We start from the raw sequence: 19,991 nt of genomic DNA on the forward strand, positions 1-19,991 counted from the left end.
GAGCATTCCATCTACGTATCATTTTCTACATTCTTTTTCAAGTACATTTAAAAAGAAACAAATGTATGTAAAGTCAGTATGACTAATTAAGCACATGTGTTTGTGTGCTCTATTCTTTCTTAAATGTAACCATATTTGCACAAGTGTTGCACGTGCAGTTTTTAAAATTGATTTGATCTCCGTTTCACTTTCAGGCCGTTCATCCTCGGAGAGACGAGATGAATCTGATAAAGGTAGAGTAAATGCTTCATTTGTCAATGTGTTACTTGTCTTGCACAGGGTCGGAATTAAGAATTGAGGACCAGGAGCTAAAAGCAGCTCATCGGTATCAGGCCTCGCCTTGTAAGCATGGACTTCTTCTGGCAAACCAGGAGCTAGTACATAGCATTCCACAGATCTAACTTGCATATGAGGTGTGAGCTTTAAATTGTGTCCATTAGATAGAAAACATTGTTCGTTCTTTATTTTTCTTCATACACTCTCCCAAACATGCAAAGTTAAATTCACATAGGTATATTTTTATAGCACCAATTTAATTTAGGGAGTCAAAGGTAGCCCCTGATGGCTGCTGGCGTGTAGCTAACCACCCACTCCTACTCTAAAAGCAGGGGCTAAATAGGTCCCAGTCATTTCAAACCCTGATTTCACATAGTATCTATCTATCCTAATTAGTTATGCATTGTCTGAGATCACAATTGTATCAGGTTCTGATGTAGATAACCCCAATAACCTAATACTTTATATTATTAATTCAGCCTTTTTATTAGCAAAGATCACCATCATCCCAACTTCAATCCGATTGCATTTTATTTTAAGTATAATTGTGTGATATTTTGAATGAATATTTCATTATTCCAGCATCATCTGTGGCAATTCTAGATACATTTTGAATCTGGTCTCAAAATTTGACTTGCCACTACTAATTGGCCAGTGATAATTTACTTTTTGACAATTAAGAAACCATGTGCTGTTTGCATGTGTAGTTTTAAAAGAACCAGGTGACTTGTTATGCCTTGTACTAGCTTGCAATTAGAATCTTTACCCATGTTTTAAATCATATAGGCATTTATTTCTCACTGTCTCCGCTCATCCTCCTTTACACACAGACACTACTGTTATCACCTTTCTGTTCCACTCTGCTTCAGTCCATTCCCCACCCAACCCCAAACAGCCCAGACATGGACCGTTGCCATGCCACAATTAGCGTTGGGTGTGGTCAATTCCTGAATGAAAAGGTTGGGGTTTTGTTGTGTCAACTTTCCTGATGCCTGCACCCAAATTCGAAATGTTAATATTCAGGTGTCGCACAGGCGTGAGGAAAAGAAGAGGCAGAGACCCATACCTCTATTTGAAAGACAGATAAAAGATTTACTCACTGCGAAAAAATCCACCACACACTTGGTCCTGTTTAAAAAAAACCTTGGTTTGGTTTTTAATTGTAATATACAAATAGCCCTTTGGATTACACGTGTTTCGGCACCAAGTAGTGCCTTTTTCAAATCAGGGCAATGTAAAATTAAATCTGGTTCACATAATCAATCAAACAATAACACATCATGATCATGGAGCAACTTATAAAATAAAAATATAAGAAAGGTTTTCAAATAAATGTTGACAGAGAAAAACGGAGGTGGGTGCAGGTAGGGAAGGTAGGAGTTTGCAGAAACACAACACAAAGTAAAGTGTGGTCAGTGAAGTCCATAATGTTTCAGGCAAAATCAAAGCATTCAGCGTTACAAAGTTGTTTTCTGGAATACCAATTATTCACAGACATGATCATTTCCAATTTATTCTATGTAATGAAGTGTTAATACAATTGCTTTCCATAGTAAGCCTGCTGCCGTCATTTCCAAAGTTGACAAAAAAACGTGGCAATAACCTATAATGTATTGGAATTATTGTATACCTTTCTTACCAGTATGATGATTAACTTTACTTCTCAAGGGTTCATGGGTTCAATCCCGCCTAGCAATAGCTTTTGCTGTAAACCTAAAAGCACATATATGGCTAGGTTTGTACATTTCCTTTGCAAATCAGTACAGCGCAATGATTTAAATGTGTGGGCATCCCACAAAGCCCCTATCCACTTACTAGTAAGCATTCAAACACTCATGTGTAGCTGTAATTCTTAAGTTTCCTTTATTCTTTTACACAATTTAATTATGTGCGTTCTTATCTACGAGTATAAATCCATGTTTAAGTGGTGCACCAAACAAATTCCTGTCTTACAATGATGGAGCAAGTTTTTTAAAAAATAACATGTTACGGACAAATCGGCCCTCGTTACAACCTTGGCGGAGGACCATGGTGCTATTAGCACCATGGTCCATGCTGCTAAGGTTACGATTCCGCCATAGTGGATGGCGGAATTACCCCCCCATTCCAAGGTGAGTGGGGCGGTAATTCCCCATTCACCATTTGCCCTTCCCCATTCCCAATTTTGCCCCCTATATAATGGGAATGGGGAAGGCGCTAATTACGGCACCGTAAATTACGGTGCGGTCGGTGCCGTAATTAGCTCCAAAGTCCCTTTGCGGGTTGGATTTTTAACGCCTGCTAAAAGCAGGCGTTAAACACCAACCCGCAAAGGGACACTTGTAATCAGGCGTTAAGGGTTAACGGCGCCCACGGCGCCGTTAAACCCTTAACGCCTGAGTTGTAATGAGGGCCATTGACTGCCGAAGTCTGCGTTTCTTTTACTTGTGCATTTCTTTGATTGAACGCTGGTGTAGTTCTATACTTGGATTGATGCCCCGTGGAAAAGCGCATCCGTGTGCGAGTAGCTGCTTAATTCCTGTGCTGCTAATGTCAGCGTTGTAAACATCTTTTCCTCCATCTACGTCTATCCAAATCAGTACTGTGTCCTTCTTGAATATTCTAGTTCCCTCATGTCTGCTAGAATTAGGCAGTAGTCTATTTTGTGCAGTATTCTTATTTTGATATATTATGTGGCTTTCAAGCGTGCTCCATTCCATCAGATCTGTCATGCCAAAACCACTCCAGAGTCTCTTTGACCACATAGATAAGTTATGGCTGCCACATTGAGTGACTGTGTGTGTGCTTACGTGCGTGAGTGCATGTTCATGTGTGTGCGAGTGATGTAAGGGGTCTCATATTTTCCAAAGGGATTATTTCCATTCTATTGCATTAAGCTGCATAGTTGTACACATAGGCACAAACTTAATCTGCCTTTTGTGCCAGAACTATTGTCGCATGCCACTCAGCAGATTTAATTTCTTCAATCACCCGTTCCCTCTTCATCAGGGCCTTTTTGACAGATAGGCACCGTGAGCACAGACTGTCTAGCAGCTTCAACCTTTTCTCTAAGAATGTTGTGGTTTTGGAAACCTGGGTATTTGCCTAACTTGTCCATGAGCACAGCAGTAAAAGATTCAAGAACTCCCCTTGCCTTTGTGTTCCCCACATTTACATAGCTGTGGTGTGGGCAGCTAGTACATATACATTTTCCCCTGGCTGCAGAGAAATGTGGACAACAGCTTTGTGTTGCCAACCAATGTTAGAAACCCCTTTGGAAGCTATTAAAACCCTTGAAGGCACACTGTTTTTACAACAGATCTGCCAATAAGCAATTTATTATAGTAATCTCATGATTCGGGTAGACATTTTGCACCATCAGTTGAAATAGAGTGACTTTTTGCCCTTTCATAGAACTCGCCAGTCTGCTTCCTGAAAAGGAGAGCCTCTGTGAGGTACTACTTGTCCATCACCTCCATTTGTTTCTCCCTTAGTAGCTACCTAAAGTCTTGGTAATCCTCCTTCACTTCGTCTGATTGGCTCACTTTCTTCACCCTTTCAGTTACCGTCCTTCTCCTGACTACCGCTTTCTTCACTCCTAATGGCACAAGCCTTCTTGCCACACCCACACCCTTTTTTTCTGTGGATAGTGGTCCTACACTTGTGCTGCATGCTGGACCACCGTCCCTAGATTCCCTTAACGGTCCAGTAATTGCAGAATCACTGGCTTTAGTAGAAGTGAAAGCACTGTTCTTTCAGTTTGAGGGGAGCCAGGTTTTTCAAATTGCATATGGTATCTGATTTCCAAGTTTAGGGGCTGTGCCCCTTGAAGGGATCCTGTCCCAAGTTGGTGCCATGTCATTATCCTCTGCCTTGAAGCAGAATAACTGAGGGTGACCTGGGGATCCTCTCAATACCACCGTGAATCAATCATCTGCTAACTTGGGGAAGCAACCAGGCTCCTGGTCAATCCCACTGGAGGTTCCAGAACGAGGCATAGGACTTTGTCTCACATGCCTTACCGACATGGTTCCACCTGTTGCAAGAAGTACAACTTATCCCAAAGGCAGAACACGTTTTGTGGATGATCGTGCTCTTCACTACTGCACCAGAAACATATAGACCTGTTGCCATGTTCTTCTCTGCCATTTTTAGACATTGATCTGTTCTTTGCACTCGCCGCCAGCACCTTTTGGTGTATATGAATTTGGCAAACAGTGTCATTGTGGAGGGTTATTTAGATGTTGCTGTAATTACTTTCCCTGTGGCTTTACATTAAACCATAGATTGTGTGTCTCCTTTTACCGTTGTGATCATCTGATCCTGTGTCATATTTGAGGCTGACCACAACTGCTCTCTAATCTGTCTAAGATTTCCATGTACCAGAGGGCTTTGTTTCAAAGTGCACCAATATTGAAAACTGTCACAATGGTGCGAAGAAGTGCCATGTACTTATAAGTACCACCAATATGTCAATTCATTTTCATGATACTTTTGGGCAGGTAATTTTGTATCATTTTGTGTTGCCACATGCTCATAAATCACCACAACACCACAAGGAAGAGGTCAATGTTAGCGTATCTCCTGGCCCGCTGATCAAAGAGTTTGCAAGAAAGTTTCTTTTCTTTATCAGAGATGCGTCTTCATGTACAACATTGAGGCTTTGTGAAATCCACATGTCTACTGGCATCATAGAGTACTTTTAGGAGGTTTGAGAACTTTTTTCATTGTACTTAACCCTCTGGTCGAGTGTCCCATCAAAAAGGTTTGTAAACATCAATTGCACTGTGCGTGGCTGCTCTCTAGCCGGCAGCAGTGCACTAGGTTAATCCCAGTTATCTTGAAGTCAGTCATTGGCAGTCTGGTGATAAAGCCTGTTGGTGAAGGAGGTCTGCAAGGTGGGCTTTGGAACAGCTTTGTGTTAGATGTTTAATGAGAATCAATAGATCAAAGTTGAGGTCACTGAGACATGTAGTTAGTTAGCACGAAAAATGGCATCCATGTGGCCTAGAACTGGTCTGGCACAATACATATTTTACAGTACACCGGTTAGTATGTCAAAATACTCCACATCAAACTCACCAGCCTCTACACTGCAACTTACTATGTGAAGGTTTTGCCTATGTTATCTAGGCATGCACAGGGTTAATTACATTGCTTAAATGTGTTGTTACAGCATTGATAATTAGCTAGAAAAACTATTCTTTATATATTTTATATTGCAAAGGGTTTACAAAAGGAACACATTGGGCCTCAGTACGAGGCTGTAATAGAGGCACGGCTACCTACCGCTGGTACTTTTTTTTTTTTTTTTTTCGCCAGAAATTCGCAATTACCGGGTCATTACGGCCTTGCCGGACCCGGTATTTGCCCATTCATGTGCGCCAGAAAACATTCTTCCCCATTCCCATTTGAGCCCTATAGGGCTATAATGGGAATGGGGATGTCGGATGTACTGCACCATTCAGAATGGTACCGGTGCATCCAACATGCTCTGCTCGCAGGTGCCGTTATGGCTGCCAGGTCAGACCTGGCAGCCGCAATGGCACCTGCAAGCAGAACTCGTAGTTTGCCGGTATGGGAACTACGTTACCGGCATGCTTACCGGTACCGTAGTTCCCAGACCGGCAAACTTATACTGTGGCCCATTGTCTATAATACTTTTTTAATGGCCCTTTGGTGGTGGGTAGTGGAGTTGGAAGAGGCTGAAGCTCAGGATGGGGTCTGAGCAGTGATACTGGATGTGTCCATGAAGGGTGAAGGTTTGCTGGACACAGCCATGAGCAGCAACCTAAATGACATCCTCCAGGCACTGAGGGAGGAATTGTGATAATCTCGACTCCATAGGTGCCTAGCATAAAGTAGCAAGCACGGGACAGGCACCTACAGGTATGCTCAGGGTAGCTGGGACCCAAAGCGTAGTCTAACTGAGCCTCCATTGGAAATACAGCACCACAGAGAGTCTGTAATAAATCTGAGAAAATGGAAAGAACAATGCAGCATTGACACAGACTTTGAACATATGCGCTCTTTATTTGTACATTGCTGGCAGAGCAGATCAGAAGTGAGGGGCTGGTGATGAGGGGCAGCTACATAGGAGCCTGGTGCCTATGATGCCCCCGGCAATTGCTGCCAAAACACAACCAGACCATCCCCTGAGAAGGGGCAGACAATGTGCACAGTGTTGAGCCTCAATATATATATGTAAATTGTTGCCCTTAAAGCCTAGTTAGCTTGGAGGTGGCCAGCTCATTTATATTTATGAATGCCTTGCTCATCCCTTTTCATCAGTGTATATTGAGCCAACTGTAGGCAGTGGCCTGGAGCCCCGTTTGCACGCTGTCTGCCATCACGTTTGAGCAATGTGACACAGATCCTTTTGGAGAAGATGCACTGTGGGTTATAAATGATTGACTCTATTAACATATACATTGTTACTCTAATTAATATAATTCTGAATCAGTTTGCAGTCAATCATATCCTTTCTGATAAGAACGTATGCTATTTACTGCTCCTTCTATTTAATGCGTTCAAATGCTAATCGACACTATAAACCTGTCCTAGGCCTTGACTGAAGGTCTATTGTGTGTGGAATCGTTTATCCTAACCTAACTCAAATCGTAACTTTAAACTTATTTTATCCCTTACTCGCACCAACAAAGTATTGGATGCTCTAAGCATGTCACTCAAATGTATTATAGCACTCATATTAGCCTAACCTTATGGAACTTAACAGATGGGGAATCTTGTACTTTTGCAGTCTGAAGAAAATTGTGTTCCAACGAGTACAGAAGAAGGATCATTTTGAAAACGCACATTAACATTGCTGATAATGTTTTCCCTAAGGTCATACTTTTTCAGTGCAAAAAATATTATGCCATCAAGTACAATGCTTAAGTGCATTTCACTTCAGTTGAGTAGATAAACAAATTTATTCGACCTGCTGGTCTGGCACGGTTTTAACATGTTATCAAAGCCTGATCTATAGCGTTAAGCACCTGGTGGGCTCAGGCCCCACGAGAGGCTACGGCAGTTACTGGCCACGCCTGTTGCCTTAACGGGTGCCTAATCATATTAGCACCCTGGAGCTCTATTCGCTTTTAATTTTCATGTTTTAAAATCCACTTCTGTTAAACATCTTAAGCAAACCTTTATTCATTTGTATTTGTATTTATTAGGCTTATATAGCGCTTTACACCAAAGCGCTGCACATTTAACAACAGGGTACATTTAACATAACAATAACCGTAACAAAAGAAGCAAATTACAATTTTGAATCAGTCAACAAAACAGTATGTAGAGCAATTAGACAGAGGGAAGGGGGAGAGAAGTGGAGCAGAGCTAGGTGGAAGAGGGAGGGAGTGAGGGAGGGTAGGAGGAGGGAAAGGAAGGGGTGAGGGTGAGGATGGGATGGGGGAAAATGGAGGGAGAGGCTTAAGGCTTATTCTTCCTTCACAAATGTCTAACCACTCTATAACTTATTTGTCAACTGATATTTATGGTGATTGTTATGTTGATAAGTGTTCTGTTAAAGAACTTAAAATACTGTATTGGTCCTTCAGACTCCAATTCCCAGACATTCTTAGGTACTGGGACAAAGAAGAGGAGTATGGAGTCAATGAGGACCAATAGTGCTGCCAAGAAGAACGATCAGTCTAGTTGTTATCCAATCGTTGGACTGAGCTGGACATTTAAATCCATGCATCACCTGCAGAAAAAGAAAAGTGAAGGAGAAGCTGGAGCAAGCTGCAGAGTGTGCAGAGCGGGAAGCAGAGTCACAGGGAGAGGCAGAATCCCAGCTCTGGGAGAGAGTTGTTCCCAGATTACCTCTTGTCATTCTGATGTACCAGAGTAGCAGGAGACTCAGAGGAGGCTGACGGCTCCCAACAAGTACCGCAAAGGCTCTGGCAGCCGGAGAGAGGTCCCCAGCATTGCTGTCAAACTGAAAGGCAGACTTACCAGCAAGGGATTATGAGGACTGCAAAGAAGCTGAGAGAGGGTATGACGGGCCACGGAAGCCATCCTGAAGCAACGCCGAATCACAGCAGCGTGCCACGGGTCGGAGATACCGATGAGTAGGCCCAGTGAGAATGGTAACCCCTGGGCGTTCTGACAGGCACAAGGACCAGTAAAGGAAGATTTTCAATACAGACCAAATAGACATTACAAAGAGAGAGCAAGAGCGCAGATATGGTACAATTTCCCTGATAAGCGATGTCAGTTGGTGGAAACATGGAACTAGCATTGCCTTAAGCTAAAAAACATTGAAACAGAAATAAGAAGCCAAGAGTTGCACAATTCTCCTGACATGAGATGTCAGTGAGGAGAAACCTGGAACAAACATTGCCAAGAACCAAGAGACATTGTAAGAAAGGTTGACAGAAGGAGCTTGAACAAACCCTCATATATTGGATGCTATTATGGGGAAGTTGGTGCAAGTCATAACTGAAGTCAACAAAGTTATATCTCTCAAGAAGTAAAATTGTGTGCTATTTCAGAGAAATATGAATGTTGTGGAGAAACCTGATAAGAGCATCAGGTAGTGAACTTTTTGGAAAAGATATCTGGCAGGAAAGTCCACCGGGGGATCCGTGTGAGCCAAGAGGGGGGTATTCCTGGCAGCAGAGTAAACCAGCATATCCAGAGTTTCAGTTGAAGTTTCAGATGAACATTCCTGGCAGAGGAGTATACCAGGAAATTCAAGTTTGTGTTGAAAATGAGTTTTTGTTCTATAAAGTCTTTGGTTGAAAGTTTAACATTTTACTTTGCCATCATTAAGACTGTGAAAGACTCTTCTCCAATATAAATCAAACTGTATGATAGAAAGAACATTTTGATTTGCCATCTTGGGGAGAATATCAGTGGAAAGGAGACATAGTCATTACCCTTATTGAGTGTGGATTAAACAGAGCATTTTTACTTCTTCTTGAGACAGTTCAGGAGAAGGGAAGCTTAACCCTGGAGACCAGAACTGCTTTGTGGAAATTGTATATATATGGTCTTGCACAATTTGGTGAAAGTAAAGATAATGTATATTGTACCATTTTCGCATTGTGTATTTTAGTGTGAGGGTCAGAGGTAATTTTGACAAAAGGTCACTTTGCTTTAGTTTTGGTTTTATAGGTAGGGACATCCTCTTTTGTTAAGGGCAAGATAGGCTTTTTTCCAACCCCATTTTCTTATAATAAATATGGCTAATGTTGAGAACCCTACAACTTTGTGTTCGCCTCTCATTGCTGACGGCTCACAATATTCTTAAACAAGGTCTTGTGGTGGGTTGGAAGAAGGAGGTGGCCTCTTTAAAGACATTCTAATTCACTTTTATTAAAATTAGAAAAAGGTCTATCTTTCCTTAATTCTAGAGGAAGTTCCCTACCTACCTAAAGGAACTAAAGGTACTTATCTGTCGTCAGGAAGTAAAAAAAAAAAGAAAAGTTGTTGGTACAAATCTAATTCTACCTGACCCTACAACTAAGATAACTAACTTAAACAAGTCCAGGAGATTGGCTTAATTCTGCTGGTGTGCCAATATATCCCAACAGTCTATTTGTATCACTGTCTCTATTCCTTGTTCTGCTTGTGTAGCATAATCTTCTGTAATAGTCTCCTTTTATCCCTTGGATTAACTCTTGTAGCTCTTCTACACAAGACGTTGGTTTTGTACTCTCTTTGGTGATGCGTCTGTGACAACTTTCCTTGTGTTACTTTCTCACCTTCTTGGTGTAGGTTTTAGACCTCTCATAATCTATTGATCCAGGCTTTCGAAGCTTGCCTGTGGTTTCTTCCTATTTGGTATTTCCCCTCTCCTGGTTGCTAACAGTGCTGGTGCTTCCCTGAAGAGTCTGCCTACCGTGGCTGCTGTGCCCGGCAGGGTCAGACTTGTCGGGTGCAGCAGCCCCTGCAGGCAAACTTGTAATTTGACTGTCCGGAAACAAGGGTGCCGATGAGCTAACCAGCACTCTTGTTTCCGGACCAGCAAAGTCATAATGAGGCCCATAGACTACTCACATTGGGTAATTCCATCTCCTCTTTATCAGTGTTACACCCTTCCAGTTACACAGGCTTATATTAAGTCACTCATTGTGAGTACTGGGATGGGTTTCTCTTGTATTCGGCTGCCCTGGCGGGCTCTCGCTTCTCTAGTTTTCCCTTTTTCCTTTCCTTATATCGGGGAACGTTGCGTGCCATGGCATTCGCTTGGTTGATTCTCTTGGATACTGCCTTTTTCGTTCCTTGGTTTCATCTTACTCCCATTATCGGCTTCCCTTCCGCTGTATACAGAGTTTAACGGTGGGTCGCTGTGCACGTTTCCAGTAGCTTTCTCATTCAGTGTTTTCGTTGGTCTCCGGTTCTCGGCTTCCCTTCTTTCATATACAGAGGTTAACTCTAAGAAGCTATTCGCACTCCCAGTTGTCTTCTCTGATGGTCCAGGCATTTTTCGTTGGGCGTCCTGCCCACTACGATATGGATGTGGCCTCGCCAGCACGTGGAACAAAACTCTGCTTTCTGTTTCACAACAGCTCCTCCGTTGTTGACTACACTAGGCCTCCATCATTTTACTCTGGCGTTCTGCAGCTCTTCGAAAGTCACGGGCTCTGCAGCTCGTCTCAGGTCCTCCTCCAAGGCATGCTCACGTCATGGGGCTTCCCTGGCATAGGATACTCTCTGCTTCTCCATGTTCCTCCACTTATCCCAGTTAAGTATGTGCCTTCTCTTCAAGAGATATCCTCCTTTTCTTCTCTGAGATGGTTGGTTCCAGCATTACCTTCAGCCAAATATGCAGATGTTACATTAGTCTTCTTAGCAGATAGTCCCACTATGCTGTGTGGCTTAGCGAGTTCCTCATAGGAACAGGAGTCCTTGTCCCCTAAGTGGGAGTCTGTCCCAGTGAGTCGCCACTTGCCCGGACCCCTAGGGAGGGTCTTGCGGAGCAGGCTCACCTCCCAAGCCTCAAAGGGGAGGCTCCCCCGTGGGAAGAAGGGACGAATGCCTTTGATTCGTCAGTCTCCTGACACCTCCCTTTTTCTTACTCTGGCTGATTACATTATTTCTGTCCAGGATCTTCTACTTTCAGACCATCCTGGCTGTTACTGAACATTTCACTAACAAAGAAGGCAAATACTTCCTAACAGGCCTGTTTATCCCAATAATCTGGAACTTACTATCATTAAATAGGAATATGGCTATCCTCTTACTTAGCTCTTTCAGGAAGATACTTGAGACGCAATAATTAATGACATCAATTGACCTGAAGTAAATTAACTTGTGCCACTCTCATCCACCACAACCTCATCCCTTGCTCACCGTGTCCATTCTTTCCACCACTCTACTTGATCTGTGTTGGGTGTACAGTGCTCCACTGGACATTTGACTCCACACTATAATAGTGAACCTATAAATAAATAACATTGACGTAACCTGCACAGAAATTATTTGGACCGAAACGAAGTACCTTTGACAGAACAAGAAGACAGTGTGATTAGCGATTGACCCTTCACCTCCACAGTTCAAGGGAAACTCTCTGACATGCTAGCAAATAAGATAAAGGTGTGCTGGGGACTACCTTTAAGAAGATGCATCATTATCTGTTATGAGGACCGAGTATTTGTCAAGAATGTAAGTGACTAAGTCTAAAGACCCATTAACACCCACGAGGTAGCAGTAAGTGCACTGATAAAGTTGCTGTGTGGCACCACAGCACACTGTAAAGAGAAGTGCTCCATGTATGTGGGTGACATTTTGAAAAAAAGAGATCAAGCTTTCATAGGGCATCCATTTGCTATTTCTGCTAAACAGATCAGTTAGTAAACTATGCTGATGAAATCTAGACAACATTTTAGATGCATGCCCCTAATAAATAAATCCCAGAGGTACACCTGGTTATTGGATAGCCATGAATAAACAACAATGCCGCCCCAGAAAGCCACAACATAATCATATTGACGAACAGAATCACCAGGCACTCCGCCACAAGACCGCTTAGATCTTTCTACGCCAACACCATTGTCAGGCCTACCTCGCGGAAAGTGCGTGCTGGTGGCTCCAGTTTCCCCACCCTAGCAGCCACGCACTGGAATGCCCTGCCACCTCACCTCAGACTCATCGAGTCACACCTAGCCTTTCGCAAGGCTATCAAAACCAGACTCTTTGTATGACTTCAACCTGTTTCTGCCTATATGCCTGCTAACCTGTAACTAAGAGCCTCCTGCACCCAAATGTAATCTTAAATCTGTGTATCCTCTGTAACAGCGCCTCGATGCCTCATGGGCTGCAAGTGCGCTTAACAAATGCAAATAAATAAAATAAAATAAATATTTAATACAAGACTAAAAATGCAGATTTGTAAATTGGAATCTAGAATGGACACACTATTAAAGGCTCATCAGTGCAACACATGTACATGATTGCAACCTGATATGAGAAAAACTTCAAAGAAGAAAGTAAGGAAAATAAATAAAGCTTTTATGGTCCAGTAGGAACATCTTTTAGAGATATGTTCTGATTTAACATGTCCCCACAGAATAAGCCATGAACATTCTTGACAATCAGCAGAGGAACATCTCAAAACTGGACACAATCGGCAAAGGTCTTCAGAAGTGATAGTGGTTAAAGTCTTCTTTATCTCTAAAATAAATCTAAGTAAAATGAAAGTGAGTACCAATTTAGAATAAAATGACTTTAAAAGCAAAGGAGTTTAATGTCAGAAGTGCATTTAATGTAGAAAGATTGATACTAAAGGATTATGTTGGGGTTCCAAGATGGCCGCCGACACTAGGTAGACGTGTGGCGACGGCGCTCCTGTCCTCCTCTGCCTAAAGAGCGGATCCACCACCCCAAATAGGCAGCAAGAGGCTGATCGAATAGCTAATAAGCCCCTTGAGTTGGGGGGCGATCGGAAGAACACTCTGGGAAGCGGCCTCCGAAGATCTCTTTGCGGCAGAGTTAAGGCCATAATACGGCATAGAGTGGCCCGGACCATGGGGGGGAGGGGCCAGAGCCCGCCAAGCCACCTAGCTGGGGATCTTGAGGCGCCCGGTGAGGCTGCGCCCCCCCTCTTGGTGAAGCAGAACGAATACGGCAGTGGGTGATCGGAGGAGCCGGCAAGACAGCGCAGCGGAAGAAAGGTTGCCAGGCACGAAGGACATAGAGGTGAGCCCGGGAGCCAGCGGTGTGGAGGTGGGCCTGTGCTGGCAAACCCAGGGATGGTGGTCTAAGGAAGGAGAGCCCCCCAAAAAGAGAAACTTTACCTGGAGGCGGCCCCAGCCCAAACGATGCTGTGAGGTCAAATGTTGAGAGGCCTTATCCAGGAAGGTGGATTCTCTCTATTCGCACCCAGGGTGAGGTGAGTGGTCGCCCAAAAAGCAACAGACTGTAGTGTAGGCCAAGACTGTAAGAGCCCGTGGGGCACCTGGGAGCTACACAAGAGGCTCTGCTGGCAGTGAATGTGCTTCCCCAGTTGATTCCGCCCACCGCCCAACAGGTCCCTTGCAACTTCAGGCTACAGGAGAGTAGCGGGTAAGGATCTGTGACACTGGAGTAGGCCCCCTCATAGCCGATCCATCGGGGACCCCTGGCTTCACATACTATTCGCCTGCAGGGGTCAGTCGCGGTACGGTAGTGCAGTGCTTCCGCTCTAAAAAGATCAACAGGGACAGGACCCCTCGCAGCATCTGGAGACTAGGGTCCGTCTCCACTCGATCGAGTGGGAAGTCAGTCTATCCTGTCCACAGATTGAGGGCGCAGGAGGGCTCGAAAGAAGTGTTGAGAAGTATTTGCTACCTGACCTCACAACCATGTCCTCCAAGAACAAGAATAGACCAAATAAAAGCAGAGTGCCTCAGGGGAACAGCTCTGGCCCGCTCTTAACGATGTGGGCGAACAAAGACACCGGCAAAGACCACAGGGACCTGCAGGAGGGGGCCACGGGCCAAGCTACGGAGATGACTACAGCAACACATATCTCTCAACAAGATCTACATGTGGAACTACTCTCCCTACAGTCCACGCTGGCAAAAACCTTTCAAGAACAATTTCAGCTACTAAGGACAGATATTACTTTAGCAGTGGCGGAGATTAAGCAGCAGGTGGTGCAATTGGGAGAGAGGGCCAACATCATAGAAAAGGGCCTACAAGAGTTGGGCAAGGAAACCATGAAAAATAGTGAAGCAATAGAGAGACTGGACATTGCAACGCGAAACTTGGAAATCGCAATGTAGGATTTGGAGAATAGATCTCGAAGGATCAACATTCGTATAAAATTGCTGCCGGAATCAGTCCCGGACAGGGACTTGAAAGAACCAATCCAGGAAATATATGCGGGCCTGTTGGGGGGAAACTGCCCCGGACAAGATAGAGCTGGACAGGGTGCACAGAGTGGGCCACTTCGGTAGAAGCCAAGGCAGTAGACCCAGGGACGTCCTAACTGCCTTTGTGAGATAGTCACAAAAGGAAGCAGTCCTGAGGGCAGCCAGGTGGAACGAGCCCCTTCTGTTTCAAGGCCAGTGAATTGAATTATATCAAGACTTGTCTAATAGTACCCTCCTCAAACGATGCCAGATGGGGCAAGTAACCGCAAAACTTAAAGAGAAAGGGGTCCAGTACAAATGGACATTTCCATTTGGATTGCTGTTCGACTGGGACGGCACACAGAGGAGGATAACCACGCTGCAGGAAGGTGTTGACATTTTACATTTGGAGCAGGAACACAGCCAGGAGCCGGTCAGTGCAGGGAAATCACCCGAGACTGGAAGAGGGGCAAGGCTCAGACCGTGGGAGTGGTCAACAGTGGGAGGAGGGAGAAGAAAGAAATCAGCTCTGCGGGTCTCCATCGTTAAGGAACGAGTTAGAGACTCGACCACGAGAGTGGGGTCTGTTCCCGGGGTGGAATAATCCAGAAGGCGCATAAGATCAAAGGGGTGGTGGCCAACAAGGAGCAAAATGGGGTTTTGGAGGAGTGAGGAGCAAACGTCATGGGATCAGAGAGGGCAATGACGCCCGAGGTGAGGGTGGAGACGGGAAGCCCCAAAGACAGGGGCTTTAGGGATGGGGGGGCTCAGGGGTCAGGGATATAAAGGGGGGGTTGGAAAGGTGCCTACCGGGAGCTTGAGTGGGGTAACAAAGCCAGACTCTAGGTCAGTGATAGACAGAGGGTTAGATGCATTAACTGAGGAAATCATACGGAGATGGGATAGCCAAGAAATCTCTATTCAAGTGGGTAACTCATAACGTTAGGGGCCTTAACTCCCCTCTGAAGAGGAAACAATTGGAGCTTTTCAGGAAAAGAGAAAAGCCCGACTTCCTGGGGCTACAGGAGACGCACTTACTACATAAAGATCAGAACCGTCTTAGGCTACGGGGCTTTGACCGGATCCTCCAGGCGTCAGGGGCAAGTAAAACAGCTAGGGTGGCCCTAGCTATTCGGAGGTCAGTGAATTTTAGGATCGAGGAGATCATAAGGGATACAGGAGGCAGGTACGTAATGGCAATAGGCAAGCTGGGAGATGCTGCTCTCACAGTGGCGGTTATCTATGCACCGAACTCAGGTCAGGACACGTTTATGCGAGCCTTCCTAACAACGATGGAGGAGTAGGCGCGAGGGTACATAATTATATTGGGGGACCTGAACATGGCCTGGGACAGAGCCAGAGATAGATCGGGGAAAAAAAGACACGGGGGGAGGGGCCCTGGCCTTGCCAGCACTCAGGGAGAGAATGTCGGGCTTGGGCTTAAGAGACGTGTGGAGGGAAATTCACGGGAACGAAGAGGGATATACCTTTCTTTCTGAAGTGCATGGGACGCAATCACGAATAGACTACAATTGGTTGTCAGCGGGCCTGATGGGTAGGGTCCAGGACATAGAGGTGGGCCCTATGGGGATAGCCGACCATAACATTTTAATAATGAAACTAGACATGGGTAACGCAAGAGGGGGCATATGGAGGTGGAAATACCCAGAACATCTAATGAGGGACCCAGTGCTTAGAGATGAGATGGAAGAAAAGATGAGGCACTTTTTTGAAAATAACACAAGAGGGGATACAGGGGAGGACGCCAGATGGGACCCGTTCAAAGCTACGATGAGGGGGGAATGTATAGCGGCCAACGCACTTAGACACAAACAACTTCAAGCCCTGGAGATTCAGCTCGAGGGGGAGGTAGAAGGAGCGAGGAATAGGGTGGCAGAGGCTCCCACTAGGCTCAACCAGAGGTAGTACAGGAGGGCGGTAGGTCAGCTAGGGATCCTGAGAACTAAGAAAGCAGAAGGGGCCTTGCTATGTGTGAGACAGAAATATTATGCAAAAGCGAATAAGGCTGACGCCCTATTAGCGCGCCTTCTCCGGGGGGGCAAAGTCGAGGAACACAATCACGGCCCTTAACACAGAGAATGGGGTTAGAACCACACGACAGGAAGAACTATGGTCAAATTTTATGAATCACTGTATACATCACAGTTCCCCCAGGCTCAAGTACAGGAGGACTTCCTAGGTAAGATAGAACTAAGAACAATTTACAGGGAAGCCCAAGCTAGTTTAAGCTTAGCAATTTCAGAGGACCAGGTGAGAGGGGTCATAGCTAAATTGCCCTCGGGTAAGGCACCGTGCCCGGATGGCTATTCGGCATCTATTTGCAAGACCTTTTCAGGTATAGTAACACCTCAGTTAACCAATTTATTCAACTCATTCAAGGATAGAGGCCAAATAGCAGCATCTATGAAAGAGGCTAAGATCTCCCTGATTTTGAAGCCAGGAAGGGACCCCGCGGAGAGATCGTCCTATAGGCCGATAGCCCTTATCAATGTGGACGCTAAAATCTTCTCCAAAATCCTGGCCAATAGATTAGAGGGGCTCCTTTTGGACCTGATACACCAGGATCAGGCAGGATTCATTAAAGGGAGGCAAACGTCAGATAATATAAGGAGGCTGGCTCACCTTCTTCAAAAGGTCGACAAAACAAACACTCCAGTTTTCTTAATATCATTGGACGCAGAAAAAGCATTTGACCGGGTGGAGTGGTCATTCCTCTTTAGAACTATGGAAAGGATGGGGCTCAGGGGAACCTACTTGCAAATGGTAAAAGCGAACTATGAGGGGCCTCAAGCATGAATAATAGTAAATGGAATGATGTCCGACCGTTCTTTCTGCAAAGGGGAACGAAGCAGGGTTGCCCCCTATCCCCGCTTCTGTACGCCATCTATTTAGAGCCCCTACTGCAGGCTATTCGGGAAACAGAGGTGATCAGGGGCATCCCATTTGCAGGAAGTCAACACAAAGTCGCGCCCTTTGCCGACGATATGTTGCTTACTCTCACCAGCCCTCCGAATCCAGTGAAGCATGCAAGGCCCTGTTGGAGAGGTTTGGGGAAGCCTTGGGCCTTCGCTTCAACATGGGAAAATCTGAATTGATGAAATTAGCGCTGGGGAAAGAGGAGAGGGCCAATTAACAGGTACAACGCTATTCGCATGGCGCCCAGGGGGGAATTACATATCTGGGGATAAGGATTACACCTAAAATCACAGGATGATACCCTGCGAATTACCTCCCGTTGTTAAGGAATGTTAAAAAGGACCTTCTTAAGTGGCGAAATCTCCGCATCTCATGGCTCGGGAGGCTGGCAGCAATAAAAATGGTGGTGCTGCCGCGGCTTCTCTACTTATTTCAGGCTATCCCCCAGGCAGTCCCGGGAAGCTTCTGTAAGGAGCTCCAAACCATAACCACAGATTTCATTTGGGAAGGGAAAAGAGCAAGGGTGAGCATGGTCCAACACAGCCCCAAGATCAGAGGGGGTGTCTAGCTTTACCCAACTTCAAACAATACTATGAGGCCACCCAACTCAGGGTAATAAGGGAATGGCTTCACGAAGGGGAAGAGAAGCATTGGATTAAGATGGACAGGGCAATAACAAAGCAGGATTTGAAGGATGTTTTGTGGCTTCCGAAGCAAAACCGGCCGGCTCATATGTATGAAAGCACGATCACTAAGCTGGTAGCAGAAAACTGGGATTGGCTGGTAAAGAAGGAGATCACAACATTCCCGTCTCCCTTCACTCCCTTGTATAACAATAAAGATTTTTCACCGGGTCTCGAGGGGAGGTTTTAGGCATTGGAGGGCCGGGGGCTGCCAGAGGATGCGGGATATGTTCATAGGAGGAGAGATTAATTCCTTTGAGTAATGTAAAAGTGACTTCTCATTGAGAGAGGGAGAGAGGATGCAGTACTCCCAACTTCGCCATTGGCTTACACACCCTGTGAACAAAGAGGCAGCCACCAGGCCAACAACCGCCTTTGAGAAATTTCTAATGACCAATGACGGCTCGAGGCGGCTGATCTCGCACCTGTATAGGATATTAGATGGGGCTACTGTGAGGCAACGTTGGGCTTATATGGGGAGATGGGAACAAACATTGGGCAGGGGCTTAGAAGAGAGGGAATGGGAAAAATTGTGGTACACGATCCCTAAAATAGAAAGAGCCCATCAAATTCAGGAAGCCTGGTATAAAATCTTGTTTGGATGGCACTATACCCCTGCACGCTTGAAAAGGATATACCCGGGAACATCAGGGGCCTGCTGGAAGGGTTGTGGAAAGGAGGGCATGGCCAAGCACATATGGTGGAGGTGCCCAAAAATAAAAGCCTTCTGGAAAGAAATCCGACTGACGCAGGAACAGGCTTTTGGAAAAGGGGGAAGTAGGGCCCCGGAACGAATATTACTGGGCATCAGGAGCGGGGAGGAGCAGGGGACCCAAGAGCTAGAGAAAAAGTGCAAGTACTGCTAACCATAGCAGGTATGACACTTATCGCCCAAAGATGGAATACTCCAACTTTCCAAGACTGGCTGCGCAAAGTCTGGGAATTAATGGTGTTGGAATGGCCTCTTATGCGATGAACAATGCCCTACAGAACTTCGCTACGAAGTGGGGGGAAGTTTTGACCTTTCTAAGGGACGATTTCAGGATTGGTTGGCGGCCACAACGCCTCAAACTCTTGGACCTGTGTTGAACCCCTGGAGTCGAGGCGAACTAAGAACGAGGAAACACCTAAGGGGGCACCGAGGGGGGAGGGGTTGGGTTTGCATTGTTTGTTGTTAAAAACGTAATAAAAAGAATAAAAAATTTTAAAAAAGGATTATGTTGAACAGTCTAGCTAGCTGGGCTCAGGCACAGATGTGCCTTGTGAGAGCTCCGGGCAGGGTTCTACTTCAGGGGTCCTCCAGGCGCTCTGAAGATTCTGGGGCATCTCATACTGATTTGTAATGCTGTCAACATTAGTGTCCTGGTTGATCCACCTATGAAAGATTTGAAGTAAGTTCAGGGCTGAATTTTGAGGACTTCCTTAATTCCCCACATAGCCGAAACTAAAGATGGCAATGTTGCTCTGCTGCTGAGGTTGGGTCTTTATATGGTGAGAGTGCACTAACAACCGAGCAAGATGTACCAAGGAGAGACCGCAGAACACGAGAACAAGGAGGCTGAGACCAGGCTTCCCCACCTGTCTACACTCCAACGGGAAGGGTGAAAACTACAAGACAGTTGTGTGATTCAAAGACAACATATGGTCAAAAAAACATATGAAATAATCACATAATGTTTATTCAAGTTGTAAAACAAAAGACATGTTTAAAAAATGTCGAACACATTTGCAATTAATGTGTAGAAAATGGCACAAATATATTGTGACAGACATGATGTCACAAGCATAGATGTAGAATTAAAGTCCAGTCGGGGTGTACATTATTAAAGTA

At 45.2% G+C, this 19,991-nt stretch overlaps 1 protein-coding gene across 2 annotated transcripts in view; it reads left to right on the forward strand.

Moving 5' to 3' along the window:
• The window catches only part of LOC138472928 (protein FRA10AC1 homolog), a 735,805-nt gene that overhangs the window by 671,393 nt on the left and 44,421 nt on the right, over window positions 1-19,991 (forward strand). Inside the window, exon 12 of one of the 2 annotated variants that reach the window (XM_069611349.1) lies at window positions 195-233. The exons of the other annotated variant lie outside the window; for it this stretch is intronic. Within the exon in view, the coding sequence (XP_069467450.1) occupies window positions 195-233 (39 nt within the window). The remainder of the gene's footprint in view (window positions 1-194; window positions 234-19,991) is intronic. 2 annotated transcript variants of the gene reach the window in all.

The sequence above is a fragment of the Ambystoma mexicanum genome, chromosome 8 (genome assembly GCF_040938575.1).
Source record: "Ambystoma mexicanum isolate Mex_15411 chromosome 8, UKY_AmexF1_1, whole genome shotgun sequence".
NCBI classification, from domain to species: Eukaryota; Metazoa; Chordata; class Amphibia; order Caudata; family Ambystomatidae; genus Ambystoma; species Ambystoma mexicanum.